Below are 21578 nucleotides of genomic sequence, written 5' to 3' on the forward strand. Positions count from 1 at the left end.
ACCACGCATCGGGGGGGGGGGCGAGACTACGTTTCCCAACATGCATCGGGGGAAGAACGGTTAGCGAGAACGAGGCCAAAGGAGACTTCATTTTCCAGCGCAGTAGCGCGCCCACTGCGCCGGAAGTTGATGTCACTTCCGGGTTAGCCTGTGGCGGATCGTCGTCAGCGGCGGAGGGAAGCGCGGCGGCGGCGCCAGGGGCAGGCGGCGGTGGCGGCAGCAGCGGGGATGGACGTGTCTGGGCAGGAGACCGACTGGCGCAGCGCGAACTTCCGGCAGAAGCTGGTCAGCCAGATGTGAGTATGGGGCCCCGTGGGGACGCGGGGGCGGAAGCGGAGCAGCCTAGGCCGCAAACGCGCCCTGCTTCGGCTGCCCGGGCAGGGAGACGGGCTGGGCAGCCGGGACACTTCTCGCGCTACTGCCGGAGGGTGGGGGGGCTGCTCCCCGCAGGCGCCTGTCTCTGGAACTGGCAGGCCGGCCCGATGTGCCTCCCTTTTGCCGTGTTGCGCCGCCCCCGTCCTGGTCGGCAGCCGCTTCCCGTGGGGGTGGCCCCAGGGGCTGCCTGCCTCCTTGCTGCCCGCTGGCAGCCCCCGCCACACACTCCCCGCCAACCCGACTGTGTGTCTCTGGGGCTGGCTTCCTTGCCCGCGGCTCAGTTATCCGAAGCCAGCCGACCACGCCGCTACTCCTGTCCCCTTCCAGCGGCCTGGGTGGGGAGGCGTCCCAATTCCCCCTCTTCCATTCCCCGCTATGAACGCACTCCGGGGGAGGCTGGCCCCGCTGCTTTCTCCCCTGAGCTCCCTTACAGCCTCTTCTGTGGGATCTGCTGACCACCCCCTGCGGCTTCCTGACCAACCTGGTAGCTTCTGCGGTTTAACAACAATGTTAAATAAACCGCTGGCTGTACGGGCCCTACCCTCTGCACTGCTTTGTTGCTTATAGGTAGCAAATAATTCCAAACAGGCTTAACATTTCTATTCTGATGTTTAGATGTTTCACAATTTAACCACCTGGCCTCATTCCTATAACCCTTGTTCCCTATCCTATTTTATTTGTTTTGGTCTTCATGGAGGTTCATGTCTGAATTTAGGTTATAAACTATTCTGGGCAGAGAGCAGCTTTGCTTGTGCCTCACATGCTTTTTGGGTGCCCAGAGCTAGTATGTTACACTTTTAATTTGTTCTTTGAAGTCACTTGTCTTACACAAAGACAGTCCACAGGGGCAAGGAAACTTGGAGCTAATACGATTAAACTCTTTTTTTTTTAACGTCTGTGCATGTCAATCTATAGCAGTCTTCTGTCAATGGTATTTAAAAAATGGATGCTGATGAATTCCTTCAAGAGAAGCTTAAAATAACAGTTTAAGTAAATGCATCAGTCTTAGCAAACAAAATCTTAATTAAAAATAAAATAGTTGTATAATAAGGAATGCCACTTAAACATTTAAAATTCTGGAAATTGGAAAGTAGGAAGTATTAAAATACCCTCTCAGTTCATGGGCTGTTTTGCATTATTTTAAGCACTGACAGTTTTCCTCAGGTCCAAAATCTTTTGTGTTCTACAAGTGACAGTGCCTCCACTGAACTACATAGCACATCTCAGACATGAAAGTAGCCATACATATTATCTTAATTAAAAAAAAAATGCTGGTATTGGTGAATCATTATTATAGTGCTTTTATAGAGATTGGGTTCATGTGTCACATCTGAAATTAGTTTGGCGGTTTCATCTTGTTGCAGTTAGAATAAAATAAGACTTGCCACAACCAGGGGTTATAATAGCTCGGTGTGATGTGTAGCATCAGGTTTGGGAGCTGTTGCCTAGGAATGTTTTTGAGGTCTGATCACGCATTGGTTCCTCTTCCTATGCTTCTGTTTTCACCTTCAGTGAGTCATAAGTAACTGACATGTAAAGGAAATAATGAAAATAATTACTATGTAGATTTCCTTTGGAAAATGTTCTGTAACCAGAGAAAGTGTTTTAACAAGATCTTGCAAAATAGTCCTGAAAACTCACTAGTCCACGCACAAATCTTCTCATTCACCTTTACAAGATGATGATAATTACTGTTACTTGCCATTAACAAATATTCATGCTATTGAGAATTGTTTAAAATTAAGTGTATGAAAATATTCAAGTGACCCATCTTTAGAGAGAGTCTCTTGGATATGGTATAGCTGCATATGTGGTAAATGAGGCAGCTTCTGTTACTGCGATTTCAAACATGGATTCCCTCTATCAGTCTGATTTTAGGCATTTGCTGGAGATAGCCATGAGATGGTGGTATGGCCAGAAGCAAAACATCCACGCTAGTCTTGTTTCAATTATAAATAGCCTCGGATACTAGTGGCCACTAGGTTTTGTTGACTTTTCTGCAAAGCTTTTGGGAATGGATGTGAAGATGCTTGAGTACATTTGCTCTTTTGAGAACTCCAAAGGGTAGTAAGAGGTGCTTATTGTTCCCTGCAGGGGGTTGTCTTGTGCAAGGTTCCATCTTATTTATGTGCGTGTTTCAACTGGTAGGGGCAGTAAGGTTGTCAGTGGTGGATGACTCTTAGACCTTAAGATTCTTTTTGATTAAATGTGGATGCTACAGTTCCTGTGATCTCCAACTGTTTGAGAGAACTGAGGAAGTATATGGTAGAGAATGGCTTAGGCTCATCTTGGATATGATGGAAGCTGTGCTCCTAGATACAGGAAAATGTTAGAGGAGTGAGTGGGGGCTGAGAATGTCTTTTGTTTGAGATGTATGTCCCACACTTCTCAGTGAGATTCAGTCTTTGGGTTACTCTTGATCCATTGCTGTTCCTGGTTGTCAGCCGAGAATACCATGATGTGTCATTTTCCATCTATGGCTGCTCAGGAAGCTGAGACAGTTTCTCTGGTGTGTGTCTTGGTACTTGGCGCGATGCCCTTGTATCAAGATTATTGCAAGGTACTCTATTTGGGACAACCCTTGAAACCTTCAAAGCTTCATGTAGGGCAGAATTGAATGGTATGAATGTGAACAGAATATATAAGGGCTCTGCACAGGTGCCCTGTTTGGTTTAATTATACTTACTATTTTTACACTGTAAACACCTAGATAGAAAGATGCCTGGTACTCATGGATTGCCTCTTGCTCTATATCTTCTCGTAGGAGTTCTAATTGGCCGGGTCCATTCTCACTGTAAATTCCTGTCAGACTCCCTATGGCCAGCATCAGGGTGTTTCCAGTAGAGAACTCCCATCACTAGATCCTGCACCCTTCAACAGTTTGCTCCAGTCTCAGGGCACTTTACAAAACTTATTTGCTCTCACTTTGTATTGGCCATTATTAATAATAGGAGAAGGTGATGCTATTGCTAGTAAAGAGTTGTTGAAAATAATCTGTTTTATTGATTTAAGGTGCTTATGTTTAGTATTCATCACTAACATTTAAAAAAGTGCAGAAATACAAAAATGTATTGATGATTTTCTTAAATTGTGTACAGAGGGAAGAAAAAGTACTGATCCTTAAACTGTCAATTGCAAAAACAAACTTATCAATGGGAGCCAGGTTATTGAAAAAGGTAAAATTATCAGTATGGTACAAAAAGCAGTAATATTTGCCTGTTAATTCACTAGGACTTTAATAGTTAAACTTACAAGGTGCTCATACCAAAAGGTGTCTTTGGGTATATTATATATTCTAGTACATCTAAAAAACACAGTAAGATTGCAAAGTCAAGCACACCAAAGTTAAGAAATCCCAGAATTAAGGGTGACTGTACAACCGGCAGCTAGATTCCACTCTCATCACATTGTGTACCATAGTCCAGGCATATGCTCCAACAGACGATACAGATGAAGAGGACGAAGAGAGATTCTGTGCAGAATTGAATGATGAAAGAAATACCAAACCACAATCTTGTCCCGGTTATGGGAGATTTTAATGCCCATATCAGAAATGAAAGACGAAGTTGGGAAACGATCATCGGCCCACATACAACTGGAACAGTGACAGACAGTGGCACAAGACTTCTTGAATTTTGTGCCAAAAACAATCTTAGTATCTGCAATTCTTTCTTCCAACATAAAAACATCACAAAAAGACCTGGATTTCACCAGATGGCCTTACATAAAATGAGATCAACTAAATCTGTTAGTAAGAGGTGGAAAACATTAGTGTTAGACACGAGTATTCAGAGGAGCAGATATAGGGAGCAATCACTACTTGCTGAAAGCAAACGTCAGATTGAAGTTTAAAGTGCTCAAAAAGGAAAGAAGACGGATTAGTCAATACACGGAAACTACAAGGTTGCAGGATACGAAAAGAGTACCAGATAGAGGTCAAGTACAGGTTTGAGGCCCTTAAAGATCTTGAAGAAAACAAAGTGGAAAAATACTGGAATCTTTTCAAAACAGCTATGCTAGAAGCAGCTGAAAAGATAATTGGTAGAAAGAGAGGAAGCAGTAAAGAACAGTGGAAGAAGAAACATGGAAAATTATAAATGAATGAAGAAAACAAAAGGTTCTAGTACTACAACATGTGATGGAAGAAACAAAACAAATCTACAGGAACCTTGACAAATCAGTAAAAAAAAAAACAGAGCAAAAAGGATAAGCAAAATGGGATTGAAAGTAAGGCTAGCGAAGCTGAAAGGGAAAGAAAGATACAAGAACGGTCTATGCTATCCTGAAACAGTTAACAGGATGTGGATCAAAATTCAGAAATGTCCCTGTGAAAGAGAAACGAGAAATTTTGAAAACACAGGAGGAACAAGAAAATAGATGGGTGGAACGCTCCAAAGAAATGCTAAACCAACCAGAACCAATGACAAGACTGGAATTTAACAATGATAAACCATTAGACCTAGATATAGATGTATCTGAGGTAAAAATCAAAGAATTAAAAAAGCACTGCAGAAGCTGAAAAACAGCAAGGCGCCTAGGTTGGACGGCATTCATTCTGAGATGCTTAAATTTGGAGTTGAATATGTGGAATCAGTCATCTGTTCGCTGTGCAACAGAATGTGGATGAAGGAGAAAATACCGGAAGAATGGACCCTCGGTATCATAATCAAGTTGCCAAAGAAAGGTAATCTAAACAATTGTTCAAATTGGAGGAGAGTAACACTTCTATCTGTCACAGGAAAAGTATTAGCAGCAGACCTCCTGAACAGAATGAAAGGAAAGATAGATACCATCCTATGTGAGCAACAGTCTTGATTTAGACAAGGGAGATTGTGCAAAGATGCTATTTTCACTCTGCCATGGATTATTGAGAAAACAACTGAATTCCAAGGCAGTCGTGTCATCAATTTTGTGGACTTTCAAAAGGCATTCGATAATGTAAACAGAGAAACAATGTGAAAAATTGTGAAACAATATGGAATTCCAATAAAATTATTCAACATTATGGAGGCATTCTATGCCAACTCAAAATGCTACATTAAAATGGAAAATCGATTTGAGTACGCCATTCAGCATCAAGATACGTATAAGGCAAGGGTGCGTCCTGTCTCCTTTTTTGTTTTTGCGAGTCATCAACTATGGATTAAAACAATGAGACAGTGATACATGTGGCCTAAAATGGAACCATTCAAGGCTATTTGGTCTAGACTTTGCTGATGACATTGCTTTTATTAATGAAGATGCCAACAGACTACAAAAATGCAAAAACCAAGTAAAAGTAGTAATGGAGAAGATAGATTTAAGATACAATGTAAAGTAATGTTAATGGGGACTACAGGGACAGAAATAAAAATTGAAGAAGAGAAACTGGAGAAGGTGGAGAATTTTACGTGTCTTGGAAGTGCCATCAGCCAAGATGGTACTAATTCTGAGGAAATAAGACTCAGGAAGGCAAACGCTGCATTTGGAAGACTCAGAAACATCTGGCAACTCAAAAACATCTCCCTCAGGACAAAACTGAATGTGTAGAAAGCAATCGTTGTTGCCATCACAACATATAGCAGTGAAACATGGCAACTTACCAAGAAAGATACACAAAAGCTGGATGCATTTCATCACAAATATCTGAGAAGAAGATTGGGAATAATATAGAGATAGGAAGATGAATGAAGAAGTCAGAAAAAATTACTGGACAAGGCACCCTCTCACAAATCTACAAAAGAAGACATCGGTGGCTGGGACGTGCTGAGAATGGAAAAAGAACACTTATTAAATACCGCCTTGAATGAAAGCCAGAAAATGCAAGAAGAGAGAGTAAAGACCATGAATAACATGGAAATGAACAGTTCTGAATGACGTCAAGCCTTTCAATGTGAAATGGAAAGATTTGGAGAGAAGGGCAGTTGACAGGCAAAGATAGCAATTGTGGGTAGCCCAATGTGCAGCAAAGCATGGGATGAACTAAGGTTTAAGTAAGGTACCACCTTAATCTCACCCTTTTGTGCATTATGATAGTCTTTGCCCCCTATGTCATTCAGTGAACTGGTTAGATGGTGGTCACTGAACAGGTAGCTATTCAATTTTTTTTTTATCCTCATCATTCAGTGTGTGGCCCATGCAAGATTTATGCACACTATCCAAACCCAGTTCTGAATACAGAATTAGTGTTGTCATTGTAGTATCTTAAATTCACTAGTGTTTGTAAAGAACTATCTTTACAACATCCAAGTGAGGTGACTTCATATCTCCCATTTTAAAATGTGAGCTAATTTTTGATGTCAACTTAAAGAGCCAAGAGCCTGATTTTTCAAAGTAGTACTTTGAGAGCTCTGCTCTGAGTATATATTGACCTCAGTTGCAGTTGTGAGTCCTCAGTACTTCTGCAAATCAGATCCCTGGTGTCTCAAGATAAGTACCTAAAAAATGAACACACTGTGGCCACTTGTGAAAACCTTAGTTCGTGACTTGCTCAGTATCATGTACGAACTCTATGGCAGAGGCAGGGATCAAATCTAATTCTCCAGGGTAGCATTTGGCTGCCTTACCCATGAGATCATCCTTTCTCTAATCCAGTGTCTCATTCACTGCACATCTTCCACTTTCTCAGCAAATGAGGCAAGGGTCCCACAAACAAACAACTCATTCTCTACCCAGCCTTGATTTAGTCCTGAGTACTGTCCCTCCTGTGCACTGAATGAAGCAGGTGTCCTATGAAAAAAATGATTGTGAGAGATGGCAATTTCCTTGACAAATAGTATTAAATTAAGTTAAATCTTACTGAATCAAGTTTAAGTATCTTAAGAGTTTATTGTATTAAAAATGCAAATATTTATGTATTATTGTGGGCTTGCATGTAATGTCTCTGGAGGAAGACATTACTAAGGAAAACCAGGGAAAGTGTTAGCAGCTTCACAGGACTATTTAACGCAATGTGCCAGACAAGAGCGAACTTTTAATGTTAAGTGGGTTTTCCAGTTAATCTCTAGGGAGAGGATATGCAAATGTACCCCGTCTAGTTATGTAAGAATGCAGCCATTTGAAGCTTTGTCTGCTGATCATCTGTTATGTGAGGACAAGATCAGAGGCTCAAACTCTGTAAAGGAGTGACTCTCAGATTCATGGAGGTATTTGTTCTGTGCTAACAGCTGTTGTGAACTTGTAACCACAGGAAAACATGCTTGGTGGGGTTTGACTCCTGCCAGAACCCTTGTTGGAGTTGGGGTGATCTCTGGTAAGCTCATTAGCATGCATGTAGGCTCTTTTTTTGTTTTAATATTTTCCCTGTAATGCTTTCACCTTAAGAATAAATGTGCTTGCTTAGGAAAAGCTGTGTTGGACCTTAAATTGTGAACAATTACGCAATTATGCCTCTGAGGAGAATAACAAAGCAGCCTGCTTGGGCAGTCTGACTTACTGGGGAACTGTGTAGCTTGGAAATATCCGAGTCAGAAGGAAGTGAGGTACATGTCTCTGTCCAAGCAAGGTGATGACTGGGGAGCCAGAAGCCTAAGGGTGAGTGCCATTGATGGATTACACAGGGAATACAGATGCTCTGAACTGTGGCAGTGATCATGTAACTAGACTGTCATAATGTATACACGTGAAGGCTGAATTAGAATTACATGGGTGTGAGAATCGAAGATTAATTAGAGGGAGCTGGTCAGGCTTTTAGGGTTTTTGTATTTAATTTACATTATTTCAATATAGTAAATTTAAGCCTTAATATAGGTTGTCATAATTTCAAATTTAATTCTAAAATAAAATTTAAAAATAGATTAAAAAAAACAAAAACAAGTTTATTCACCTTGTTCACAGCATGGTTCTCCCTCCCCACAGAGAGGAAAGTACCAACTTGGCAGACACAGGTTAAGCAGCTGGGTGAGAGGATGCAGGAACAGTGCAGGGATCATAGTAGTGAGGATGTTTCTGAAAGCGAAGGATAGAGCTGAGGCAGTGCAAGAGAGGAAGGATGGTCCACTGGCTAGCATCTGGACCTTGGGAGACCTGGGTTTAATTCCCTGCTCCATGACGGACTTCCTGTGTGATCTAGGACAAGTTAATTTGTCGCACTGTTTCAGTTTCCCATCTGCAAAAATAGGAAGGTGCTATATAATCCCCATCTCACAGGGGTGTTATGAGGATAAATACATTAAAGATCATGAGGTGCACTGATACTAGAGTGGTAGGGGCTGTAGCTGTATCGTTGATGGGTGTGGAAGTTTTGGGAAGAGAGACTGAAGTTCCCCAACACCACCCACTGAATAGCTCCACTTCTCCCTGCACAGTTCCAACACATCTGTCATTGTTGCAGCCTGCATATTCTCCCTTCCACTGTTCAGACTTCTGTCTCACTACACCAACATGTCCCTTGTCATTCCATTGCATCAGTGCCCCCATGCATTCCTTTGAACCCTCCCATACCAGTTCCATTTTCCTCTTTGGGATTCCATGACCCCGGTAAGCTTGGAGGGATCAGGACGAGATGGAAATGTGGTGGGGCTATGAGAAGTGTCCTGTACCAGTTGGAGGGAAGAAAAGACAGGAGAGTGGAGATGCTGGGGCGTGGTCTAAACTTAACATATAGGTCAACAGCTACAGTGCTCAGGGGTGTGAAAAATCCACACCGAGTGCTGTAGCTATGCCTACCTAACTCCCAGCGTAGATGCAGCTAGGTTGACAAAAGAATGCGTCCATCAACCTAGCTTTTCATAAATCCATGATCTGGTTCTCAAACTCCGGGTCAAGACCCCAGAGTGAGTCGGGACCCCATTTTAATGCAGTCGCCAGGGTCAGCATTAGAGTCGCTGGGGTCTGGGGCTGAATATGAAGCCTGAGCCCCACTGCCTGGGGCTGAAGTCAAAGCCCAAGGGCTTAAGCCCAGGGTGGAGGGGATTGGGCTCTGGCCACCCCCACCCAGGGTCATGTAGTAATTTTTGTTGGCAGAAGGGAGTCGTAGTGCAATGAAGTTTGATGTGTGCTGTCATATGGCTATAGAAAAACCTCTTTGGTTACTATAGACTGTATCTACACTACGGGGTCACGTTTGCAAAGCTACAGTCTCCAGAAATGGCCAAGATCTGGGCTTAGATTGTGGAGAAGGAGCTCTATGTGCAACATAAGAGGTTCAAAATGGTGTAAAGTAGCCCATTCATCTCAGTGCTATGTTCTTATTCAGCAGAGAACACCCCAAGAAGATGAATACAATGTAAAACAATAGTTCTGGGACATGGACTTCTCCATTCCTGTCGGTGGATGTTTACCTCCTCCTCCTTAGTGCCAGTGCTTGTGAACCTGTGATATGCAGGTGGCATGCCTGTTCTGAGCTCCCAACCCAGAGGCCCCTCAGACACTGGCTCACAAAGGAGTGGGATAAGAGGCGGGGCATGGCCTCCATATCCTGCCTCATGGGAGATAGGGGCTCAGGCCCCCAGAGGAGCAGCCCCCCCCAACCCAGCTAACATGGGGAATAAGGAGAGGGGCTCAGACACTCCCCACATCAGATCCTGTTTCACATGATGGTGGGGGGCAGGGACAGTGGTGTGGTGCTTCCCAGATTTCAGTGCACAGAGGAGAGAAGAATGCAGGCTTGATGGGGGAGCCCCCACTCCCTCTGCCACTCATCCCCAGGTCCTCTCTCCCATAGTCCATCCCCTCCTGCCCTAGAACACCTTTCCCTTTCTACAGCCTCCTAATTTCTCCCTCCCTCTTCCTGCACTTTCCTAACCTCCACACCTTCCAGCCTACTCCCACACATTCTCATTTCCCCTCACTGCTTCAACCAGCCGTATTCCTTATCCCTGTATGAAAAAAAATTAGAATCTAAAAATGTTATAAGGAGCTCATGTTAGGGTGTTGTGTATGAGGAACACCCTGATTTTAAGCAAACTGAGGTCTATTGTTCAGGAAACATGATTGTGTTATCTTAACCTTTTGATCTTTCTTAGACTGAATCAAAGCTAATAGATTAATCATTGCTGGTGCTGTGCTATGATAAATTGAGGCATTATCTTACTGAAGAGGCATGGAGAGGTTCAGGCTTCAGCATGTTTGGCATTATGCTCAGGTCCAGCCATTTTCACTTGCTGAAAAGACCCCATCTTAAACACCAAAGGTGCAGAACAGCCCTTACATATTTAGTAATGGAATAAATGAAAATTCCATACCAAACTTTTGATGGCTCCAATTTCTCAGAGGATCCTGTTTAAAATTATGGAGGAACTTGGCAAGAAACAGATGCTGGCCAGCCTGAGAGAGGTTGAAGAGAGAGAAAGTCAGGCCTGGTCTACACTACAGAGTTAAGTTGACATAAAGCAGCTTATCTTGACCTAACTTTGTAAGCATCTACACTAAAATGCTGCCCGCACCAATCTGTCACCAACTAAATAGACTCCACCTCCGTGAGAAGCATAGTGCTTAAGATGCATCGTTTGTATAAACATTGTATTACTTACATCGATTAGCTATTAGCCCCCTGCTCTGGGGCTTGCTTCCAGAGCATGCCTCCCCTATCTCTGTGGTTATGAATCCAGAGTAGATGAGGCTTGCACCACTTAGTTTTTTACAAAAAAGCTTAACCGCACAACCCATCAATAATGTACTGAATTTATAAAGCTTCAAGTATATACTACAATTATGTTCCGGTACTGTTCAAAGTGCATGCTAAGGATTGGCCCCTGTTGACTGGGTGTTGTATAAACTTCATGTGAAGACATGGTCTCTGCTTCAAAGGGTCAATAATCAAAGGAGGTAGGTGATGTTGGAAAGGTGGAGAGAAGGGAACAATCAGTGTCCCAAGTTAGTATCTTTAAATGGCACTGGGCTAAAAGTAGCATGGAAGCCCCATGGCAACCCCCATAGCATGGATTTGGCCTTCTGACAGGAGAAGATGGTCTCCTGTGCACCTTTAAATGGAATCAGTTGCTGAATCTCATACCATCTCTACCTGATGGGAGGTATTTCCTAATTTCTTCCTTTCTAGCAAGCAGGTAAATGACTAATTAGAGGAGACTGCTCCTATTGATGTGCTGACTAGCTGGCTATCTGCTATTGATGTTAATCAGATTGTGCATGTAAATCAGTGGAATTAGTTTCCTTTGTTTAATGTATGTATGAATTTGTCAGTGATTCATTGATGAAAAGTTGCCATCCATGTGTTCGTTTTCTGCTGTCCTCAGTTAATGTCCTTTGTGAGCTCCGTCTCTTGTTTTGCAGTGAGGAGGCCATGAGGAAGGCTGGTGTAGCCCCCAATAAATCCAGCAAAGATATGGAGAATCATGTTTTTATGAAGGCCAAAACTCGGGTAAGGCACTTCTATGTATTTCCAATTGTCTGTTTTGGTGTGTTGGGAGTAGATAAACCAGGTTCCCAAATGCATCTAGTTTTCTAGCAACATCTGGCCAGGACACCTGCATAAACTGTTAAATTTATACAGGAGCATTTAATGCTGAATGGGGAACCAAAGTGCTTTGCACACTCCCCAAAAAACAGTGTGAAGTGAAATGTTTGGCAAAGACAATATGGTAAATTCCTATTATCACTAAAGATACAACAGGCTGCCCAGTGACCGTGCAGAAGACAGGAGTGTGGTTTATAAGGTCTCATCAACCCACATGCAGTTAACTGCATGGAACTCCCTTTATCTACAGTTTAGCATGACTTGTGCTTAATTATATGGCTCAGGAGTGTGGATTTTTCACACCCCAAGAAATGTAGCTGGATTGACTTTACTTTTGAGTGTTGATCTGGCTTAAGTAAGGGCATTGGGTTGGTCTATGCTGAAAACTTATATTTGCATAGCTACAGCTGTCGGATGTGAAAGCACTGAGAGACATAGCTATGCCAACCCAACCCCTGGTGTAGACAGCATTACCATTTCTCCAGATGGTGAATTAATTACAGCGATGGGCATGGGGAGTGTCTAATGGGCAGGGGAAGGCTGTGCCTACCCAAACAGCCCCATGTGGCCCTGCCCATGCTCCGTCCAGAGGCCCACTCCTGCTGCTAGTTGGCCCCAGCCCAGGCAGGCTGCTCCTTTTCCGGGAAGGGAAGCCTGCTGGGACTAGGGCGCCTGGGATTTGCGGTAGCTGGGGCTGCCCAGTGCTAGGGCTACACCACCAAGGACTAGGGGGGACGGGGCTGCGCACCGCCTGCCAATGTGGGGCTGGGGGGGGGGGCGGGCATGCGCCACTTGGGAGTGGAGGGGCCACCTGGTCACCTACCCGGTGCTCTGGGGGCCGCCCACCTGGTGCTCAGTTGGCTGGGGGAAGGGGGTCGTGCACAGCCCACCCACCTGGGGCTGAGGCAGTGGAGGGTGCTGACAGCTGCAGGGAGGGAAATCTGGGCTGGGGGAGGGGCCTCAGGCAGAAGAGGTGGGCCAGGCCAGGGGCTAGCCTCCCCTAGCCAGTGGTTCACCCACTGCCCATGGCAATAGAAGAACCCCTCTCATTCCTGTAGTCAGTATCTACACTTAAAATGCAACAATGGCAGCTGTGCCACGGTAGCACTTCAAGTGTAGACATAGCTTTGTTGGTATATAAACATGTATACAATACACTAATATGCAGCTGTATTGGCAGTTGTCTACCTCTTCTACCCAGCATTTGCTGTTTCTCGTCCTGTCCTGCACAGTTAAACACAATGACCTTTTCATTAGAAACGTACCCCGCCCATTTCAGTTCCTGAGCAGATCAGACTGTTATGAAAAGTGTACCAGTCCTGAAGGAGGAGGGACTCTTCTGTTACACTGTGGGAGTAGCAATGTGAGGAAGGGAAACAGTGAGTCATGGAATGCGTTGCTTCCCCATTCTGTGCTAAGCTGTTTCTTGTTTTCAACTTTAGGAGGAATATCTTTCTCTTGTGGCCAGACTTATTATCCATTTTCGAGACATTCGTAAGTAATCCTTATATTTATCTGTTAATTATAGGAGTGCTAGCTTTCTGGGTGGCTTGAATCTGCTAGTTCTGATTGGCATTCTCCAGAAGTTGCTTCAGTAGTTTCTGTTGCTGGATCTGTGCCCAGCTCCTGAATGTGTAATCTTCACAATGTCTGTCTAAAACTGAAGAATCCACTAAAAAGTTCTTGGTATCTCCACTTTTCATTTCACCAAAAGTTTTCTCTGAGGTCATCCTGTCTCTCCATTTCCACTACAGCCAGAATGCTGTGAAGACAAAGTGGCTGAGCTTCATTTATTTGCTCTACTTTGATTTACAAATGAATTAAAAAGCATTAATCTATGTGATATTAAAGTAAATTTTATCCTCAGCATGGAATCCTGAATTAGGATGCCTGCCCTTCCTTTTAGTTTTATTCCTTCTGAAATAAGTCTCTGGAATGAAACAAACTGTCTCAAAATACTTATGAGTCTTCCTAGGTGTGGAACTGCTGGAGGAAGCCATCTGTCATACACTGCGCCAGGAAGCTGTGTAGAGGAACTGCCTCAGATGCTTGTCCCATTCTGTAGAAAATGTCACACAGCAAGCATTAATCTTGATGCCTGAGAGTGAAACCTGACTTGCAGAGCTCTTACACTGGCAGAACCATGTGGGATTTAGGTGGCAATGATTGACATTACAGAGCATGTCTGCAGCAGCACTCCATGGCCAGCTGGGATGCTAAGTTCCTGATGAAGTAATCTAGGAGCTCTCTAGCTCTGTGGCGTGCTATTAGAGTAGGGAATCTGGGTAAAATGCGTGAAGGCACACTGGCATGGGGATAACTAATGGGAAGCAATTTTTTGCACTATTAATGCATTGGTTGTCGGGAATAAGTTTAAATTGCCATATATTTACAGTCATCTGTTCAATGCAGTCAGCAACATTTATAACTTGTGTATGTATTCACTCTTATTTTCTAGACAATAAGAAATCTCAGGCCTCGGTCAGTGGTAAGAACATGTTTTTAGTCTAAATGAAAAATTGTCAGTATTTTTGGTGGCATATGAAGTGGGAAGGGAGGGAATACTGCATACTTGCAGCAAAGGAGGGCAAGTTAAATTCTTAATCATACTGTGGTAAAGAGAAAAGTTCTAGTGAGTCTTCTGGACTCTTCACATATGGATGTTGTGTGGAACACTCATTTGATTCCACTTCTGTATAGTCTGTTTGTGCTAAATATTATTAAACCTATTCAACAAATGCCAGTGTTGTGAATTGGACTCTCCAGCAGGAAGTAGCTGAGTTCCTCCTTGCTTACTACTTGCAGTCCTCACTGGTGTATGAGCTTGATACCTGTTCTGCATTACAAGTCTATGGAGTAGTCCTGTCAGCAGTAACTGTGTCCTGGTGGACTCTTCATGTGACCGAAGGAATCTCCTCTATAACTATATTAATCCCCCCTGTAAGAGAATATATGGAGAGGCACCAACTATCTGTTGCCACCTCTTCCCAGCATGGGTTAAAGATGTGCTGCACAATATATGTTAATGCCAGGACTCTGGAGTGCTCTAAAGTTATGTCATCTTTGATCTGTACCCTTAAGGAGGAAGGCACCATATTACACTCTTGATGAACAGCAGTATAACAATGTTTCTGAAACGCTTGTAATGCTCTCTCCTTCAGAATTCTGTTTGCATTTCCTTTTCCCTAGCCCCAGACCCCAGATTATCACCCTCTCTCTGACTGAGGAGTGCTGAACATGGGTAGTTGAGAAGTGTGTGGAGAAGCTTCAGTGTTTAGAGTAGAGGTGACTAAAGATTTCCCTTTTGTTAATATATATTTAGTGTTTATTTGGTGCTTTGCATATTTAAAGCATTTCATAAACCTCATAAACCTAAATAATCCTCAGACACTGGTGTCCCCAGTTTACAGATGGAAAAATGGAGACAGACTTATGTAAAGCCTCTAAGTCAGTGGCAGAATTGTGAGTGTAGAACTCAGGTTGGACTTTTAATCCTATGCTGAGTCCACTAGGCCAAAACTTTTTTGTGGCTTCACAGCATGAAGAACTATTTCAGTGGACAAGTCTTCATCTTGTTCTCTTCGTAACGATGTTGTATTCGCAGATCCTATGAATGCACTGCAGAATCTAACAGGCGGCCCCCCAGCAGGAGCAGCTGGAATGGGCATGGCTTCACGAGGTCAAGGGGCACCAATGGGTGGGATGAGTGGACTTGGGCCAATGGGCCAGCAGATGAGCCTTCCAGGGCAGCAGCCTCCTGGAACCTCTGGGATGGCCCCCCATGGTATGTCTGGTGTCTCTACAGCTACTCAACAGAGTAAGTATTCACTGTGGTCCCATCCACTGAAATTAAGTCAGTTTAGGGTTCCAGTGCAGAGCCGTTTTCTAAGCTGAAAGGAAGAGAAAATTACAAAATACTCCCTAGATCTGTGTTTGTTGCTCCTGGCAGGAGGATTGGGGATTATGGTGTGTCTCACCCCTTGTCACTGATATGGGAAAAACAGATTTGAATTGGGGGGAAAAGGGAGGGTTTGCCTTCAGATACCTGCACCAACACCATAAATGTCCTAACTATACTTGTATGCAGTGTTATAACTGTGTTGATTGCAGAATATTAGAGAGACAATGTGGGTGAGGTGATATGTTTTATTGGACCAACTCTTCGTCAGCCCTTTGAAAGCTTGTCTCTTACCAACAGAAGTTGGTCCAATAAAAGATATTACCTCGCCCACCCTGTCTCTCTATCTATACTTAAAATTTGTGGCTTTCCACTTGCTACTTGGTTCTGGACTCATTTGCAACTGCATTTGAGACTGAGGTGGAGTATTCTGAGCAAGAGTCTGGCTCGGACTAGTAGACACCTTCCTCTCAAAATACCTTAGGGTTCGGCTACACTTGCAGCTGTACAGTGCTGGGAGTTACAGCTGTCTTCGTACAGCTGTGTAGGGAAAGCGCTGCAGTGTGGCCACACTGACAGCTACCAGCACTGCAGTGTGGCCACATTTGCAGCATCTGCAGCACTGTTGGGAGTGGCTGAACAGGCATTCTGGGATACCTCCGAATACCTCTGGAGGCCAATTACAGCGCTTTTGGTGGCCACACTGGCGGAGCAGCGCTGCATCACCAGCGCTGCAATCGTTATACCTCAGGCAGAGCAGGAGTACAGCCAGAGCTGCAGCCAGGGAGATGCAGCGCTGTATGTGCCTTGCAAGTGTGGACGGTGAGTAAGTTGCAGCTCTGTAAACCCACCACCAGCGCTGCAACTCTCCAATGTAGCCAAGCCCTTAGTTCTTGAACATCCTTAGTGTTTTGTTTTATATCACCTCATATTGTGGCCTCCATTGTTCTGGCAGATAGCTTAGAGCCCATTCGAACAGCGCCTCCTTTGACCAATGTGTGAGACCTTTTCTTTCTGTTCCCCTCAGGGTATGAATGAGCCCAACCTCCTCCTCCTCCTTTCAGTTCTTAAGCTATTTAATTAGATTGCAGAGTCAGCCAAAGAGTTGAGACTTAAATGTAATAGTGATGAGAAATGCCTTGATAATACGAATAACAAATGTTTAAATGTGTATAATATATGTCTGGAAATGGGAGGCTATAATGGGTCAATGCACTAGCTTTTATGCAGTTGCTCCAATCGCCATTGTGTGCTACAAAAGACACCAAGGTATCTTAAAGAACAAGGAGTCCTTGTGGCACCTTAGAGACTAACAAATTTGTTTGAGCGTAAGCTGTCGTGGGCTAAAACCCACTTCATCGGACGCATGCGTGGAATTTTCTGGTAAAAAGAGTTAGGTTGAGATCACCAGTCTTGTCTGTTGGACAGCTGTCTACATTTCAGCCATGTTTTACAAACACATTCCGACTTTCAGCCCAGCTCCAACTGCAACAGATGGCGCAGCAGCAGCAACAGCAGCAGCAACAATTTCAGCAGCAACAGGCGGCTTTGCAGCAGCAGCAGCAGCAACAGTTCCAGGCACAGCAGTCAGCCATGCAACAGCAGTTCCAGGTCCAACAGCAGCAGGCGGCGGCAGCAGCAGCTGCACAACAGCAGCAGCAACAGCAGCAGCAACAATTTCAGCAGCAACAGGCGGCTTTGCAGCAGCAGCAGCAGCAACAGTTCCAGGCACAGCAGTCAGCCATGCAACAGCAGTTCCAGGTCCAACAGCAGCAGGCGGCGGCAGCAGCAGCTGCACAACAGCAGCAGCAACAGCAGCAGCTGCAAGCAGCCCAGCAGCAGCAGCACATGCTCAAATTGCAGATGCAGCAGCAGCAGCAAAATCAACAACAGGTAATGAACAGCGAAGCAGTCGCAAAGGCATTATTGGTAATCTATCATCAGCCACTTGTCAAACGGCACCATTCCAGAGCTCTGTCTTACATAGCAATATTAAGTGTCAGCTCTCCACACTAAGGGATTAATATGCTTCTGCTTCTTGGCAAGGCATCAGCGTGAACTGGTAGAGTTCATTGGCAGCAGTGTGCTCTATCCTAGAGAAGACTGATCTTTCATAGCAAGAAAGAAGCTAAAAATTTTGTCCCCTTCTTGTTTGAGTCCAAGGGCTTGGCACTTGCAAGTTAGAGCACATTAAAGTAGCCCCGGGCGCCCTTTCTCCTGAGGTATCCACATTGGCAAGGCATGCAGAGTGCCTGGACTCTGCAGCTGGAGCGTTCCTGGTAATCCATCTCCATGAGAAGCATAAAGCTTGCTGCGCCCCAGCTGAAACACCTGGACATCAGTGTGGACAAAGTGTTGCATTACTGCGCTGTGTTTGGCCTCTGGAAACGTCTCTGAAGTCAAGTGGCCACTCATTGTTCTGAAATCAGCTGCGGGCATGCTCCGTTTCTGACAGCCGACATGCTTATCTACTCCAACACAAAGCAAACCATTAGTGTGGAATGCTGCTGTTGTGTGTGGGAGGGGGCCGGGGGTCTGCTGCTGTCTGAACTTATAAGACAGCATGCTGACACCCTCTCAGCCCCCCAGAACACACCACACCCTCCCTGTCACACTCCACCCCCTATTTGAAAAGCATCTTGCAGCCACTTGCACACTGGGATAGCTACCACAATGCACTGCTCTTTGTGGCGTTGCAAGAGCTGCTAATGTGGCCATGCCAGTGTGCTTGCAGCTGACAGTGTAAATACGCAGAAGCGTTTTCCCTGCTGCAGTCTCCAAAGGCTGATTTAACTTCCAGCGCTCTACGAGCGTAGCCATGCCCTAAGTGTCAGGATGATGTTGGCCTGCTTCGGAGAAGGTCAGGGATATAGGAGAGGATTGGAGTGGACGCTCTACTCTCCTCCCTCCCTCCCCCAAGTTTCCTCTAGAAATAGTAGCTGTTTTTCTCAGTTGTGTGAATTACTCATTGTCACTTAAAAAAAATATGAGGCATGCCTAAAGATGCATGCATGCAAGTAGAAGAGGCTGATGCTGTCCTGTTCTTGTGCAGGTGTAGGTAAATGGTGATGCTGACATTAGCTTGATAACAGTTTTGAGAAGTGTTGTGATCTTTTATGCCGGAGAAGCTAGAGGGCTGGGTACTTTCACCTTGAAACTGTCTGTTAGTGGTAGCAGATGACTTTGTGCCCATCTGGAGAGGGGAAATTGAAATATAAACTGCATGAAGGTGAGTTGTTCAAAGCCTGAGTCTGGCTCAAAGGGTAGAACCTTTCATCTGGGCTAAATGCTTTAACTTAGTATGATGAGGTAGAATGCTGCCTGCAGGCCATTGGCTTTCATTCTAAAACTGAAGACACTGTTGCGTTGCTGGAAACTTCAACATCCTGGCTTTTCCTGTTTTAGATGCAGCAGCAGCAGCAACTACAGCGAATTGCTCAAATGCAGTTACAGCAGCAGGCAGCTCAGGTTATGCAGGTGCAGCAGCAGCAACAACAAATACCACAGCAACAGATACAGCAGCAGCCATCTCAGCAAGTCATGCAACAGCAGATGCAACAGATGCAGCAGCAGCAACAGCAGCAGCAGGTTGCTCAGGCCCAACAGTCTCAGCTTCCACCACAGTCACAGGCACAGTCCATGGTCTCTCAGGCACAGGCAATCTCAGGACAGATCTCTAGTCAGGTCATGTCTGTACCTTTTACCCAGCAGCAGTTAAAAGCCATGCAGGTAAGTGTGTTAAAGACTGAAAACATATGGTTGTTTATTCCGTCAGCCTCTAGAGAAATTGAAAATCTTCACTGATAGATAAGCCTTGTTAGTGTTAATAGTAGAGGTGTGAAATAGTGTAACATGTTAAGAGGCTAGCTGTTAACCTAGTTGCATGTATAACAATGCTAACCACTAACTTGTTACTTTATTGCTTGCCAGCACAGCATAGTTCTTTGCTAAAAACCCAAGGTTTGTTAGCTACTCTGTGAAATTGTTTAGTAAGCTGGATAGAAAAGCTAGTATTTAAAATTCAGTTCCTTTGTTGCTATTGGTGGGACAGGGAGATGAGTGAGATCTCGTTTTATATAGATATAACATTACATTCTGATGAATGCTAGAACATGAGCAAGCTAAAATGAATGCCCTAGTACATGTGTGTACGTGTCAGCCCTCTCTCTACTGCAGCATGAAACCCTATTGGCATTGCTTCTGCTACTATATTGAGAGGGGTTAGAATCTCAGTGTGTTGGGGAAGGTGCAACAAAGAGAGCCAAATCTACCCCAGCTGACTGTCGTGTTATGGTTGAACTTGCCAAGGACGATTGTCACTTCTCTTAAAATAACCGTTCATAGGTTGAAGACAGGGTGATTTTGATTTTTGTACTTCATGGAGGATCTCCTAGTATTGCTTCAGTCTGAGTCAACTAATGCTGTTAATGGTGCAGATTTTCTTACCATTGAGTTACTCTTCAGTGCTATGGAAACTGACCTAGGGAGGGCTTAGTGGGAATGCTGTGCATTACTAAGCAGAAGATCTAAGTTTTAATTGTGAGCTCTGCTCTACTTCAGTCTTGGCCTTATTGAAGGTGGGGGCTTGGCAGCTAACCTAGGAGTAGTTTACTTGTGTCTCACTTATGCAACAGTTACAGAGCAATGCGCAATTTTAACCAGCTGTCGCATGCAGGCATCTAATGTGTACTTGAGTGAAATTAGCAAAGCTAATTGTTTGCCATGGCAAAGTCCAAGTGGCAATTGAGTCTGCCTGTAGGAATGCCAGTGTAGAGAAGACGCCTCAAAGAAAAGTCAGTATCAAGTGTGTAGCATTGGGGAGGCTTATTCTAAGCCAGCTGCTCGTGTTCATGCAGTGAGTCATGCACTAGCCCAGTGTAAATGCATAGCAGACAGTCTTGTTTGCTCATAAGTGAAGGCATTAGTAAGATGGATGATCTAAATGCTGTGGAAAGGTGACATCCACCATAACCAGTTACTCCTGCTTACCCCCTTCTTTCTTTAAATATTCAAGGTAAGAGCTCAACTGGTGCAACAACAGCAGCAGCAGGCAGCGGCAGCAGTCCAAGCAGCTCAGGCCCAGGCTGCTCAGATGGGAGCTTCAGGGCAGGTAAGGGCCCATGGAGCCAGTGTCACTAGTGCAGGCCTGTAGCAAGTGCATGCTAAAATTGAGCATGGAGATGGATTTTTGGCAGCTTTCTGAGGAGGGGTCTGACATCAGTTGTCCTTACGAAGGCAGTATGGGTGATTATGGACTGTTTCCCTTTTGCTGAGAGTCAGAGGCAGGATTTCATTGACACCCTCTTTGTGCATGCCTGTCTCTAGTAGGTCAGATACTGCTGCCTGGAGTGACCTAGCAGCGCACAGTAAGACTAGCTACTGTAGTCATGCGATAGGTCTAACTGTTCCTGGAGTGTTTCACTTCTATTTCCGTAACACTTTCTTAGGAGACTGCCTTGTCATATGAACTTCTCTCTACTATGAACTGGTGACTGCTGGTCTGTACTCAGATGTGATCTCCCTTCCATCTCCCAAACACAAAAGTAATAGTGGAGGTACTGACATGTTCCCCCCACTTTTCTCTGTTCCATCATTTCCTCCCCCCTCTCACTCTGAGTAAAAAGGCTGGTAGATATAAATAGCTCTTGTTTTGAATGTGAACTCGCAAGATAAATGGCACGTGTAAATGAGTCACAAATGAAGTGCTGGATGAAGGCCTTGTTGTACAGTGCACAATTCAATTTCTTTAACTGGCAGTACACTCTAGCATCAATGACTATGCTCCTATGTGTGCCCAGCGCCAAGGCTAAATGGGGAAGACTCCTTGGGCTTGAGTTGAACCCATCTTCCCTAAGGGTCTCATATAATGCTTAGTGCTTTTCATTCGTAGTCTTTTACTAACACGGGTAA

General features: G+C 44.5%; 1 protein-coding gene across 9 annotated transcripts in view; it reads left to right on the plus strand.

Annotated features, from left to right (window-relative positions):
• The first annotated feature begins 94 nt into the window (after positions 1-94).
• MED15 (mediator complex subunit 15) overlaps positions 95-21578 on the plus strand; it is a 45515-nt gene continuing 24031 nt past the window's right edge. For 3 of the 9 annotated variants that reach the window (XM_075059847.1, XM_075059848.1, XM_075059849.1), the window contains exons 1-8: positions 137-296; positions 11587-11674; positions 13213-13264; positions 14229-14258; positions 15375-15587; positions 17143-17561; positions 19074-19397; positions 20683-20778. In XM_075059847.1, the coding sequence (XP_074915948.1) occupies positions 229-296; positions 11587-11674; positions 13213-13264; positions 14229-14258; positions 15375-15587; positions 17143-17561; positions 19074-19397; positions 20683-20778 (1290 nt within the window). In that variant the 5' untranslated portion in view covers positions 137-228. Of the gene's footprint in view, positions 297-11586; positions 11675-13212; positions 13265-14228; positions 14259-15374; positions 15588-17142; positions 17562-19073; positions 19398-20682; positions 20779-21578 lie in introns of all 9 variants that reach the window. The other 6 variants (XM_075059850.1, XM_075059853.1, XM_075059852.1 and 3 more) reach the window with 4 other exon arrangements.

This window comes from Chelonoidis abingdonii, chromosome 22 (assembly GCF_003597395.2).
Source record: "Chelonoidis abingdonii isolate Lonesome George chromosome 22, CheloAbing_2.0, whole genome shotgun sequence".
Lineage (NCBI taxonomy): Eukaryota > Metazoa > Chordata > Testudines > Testudinidae > Chelonoidis > Chelonoidis abingdonii.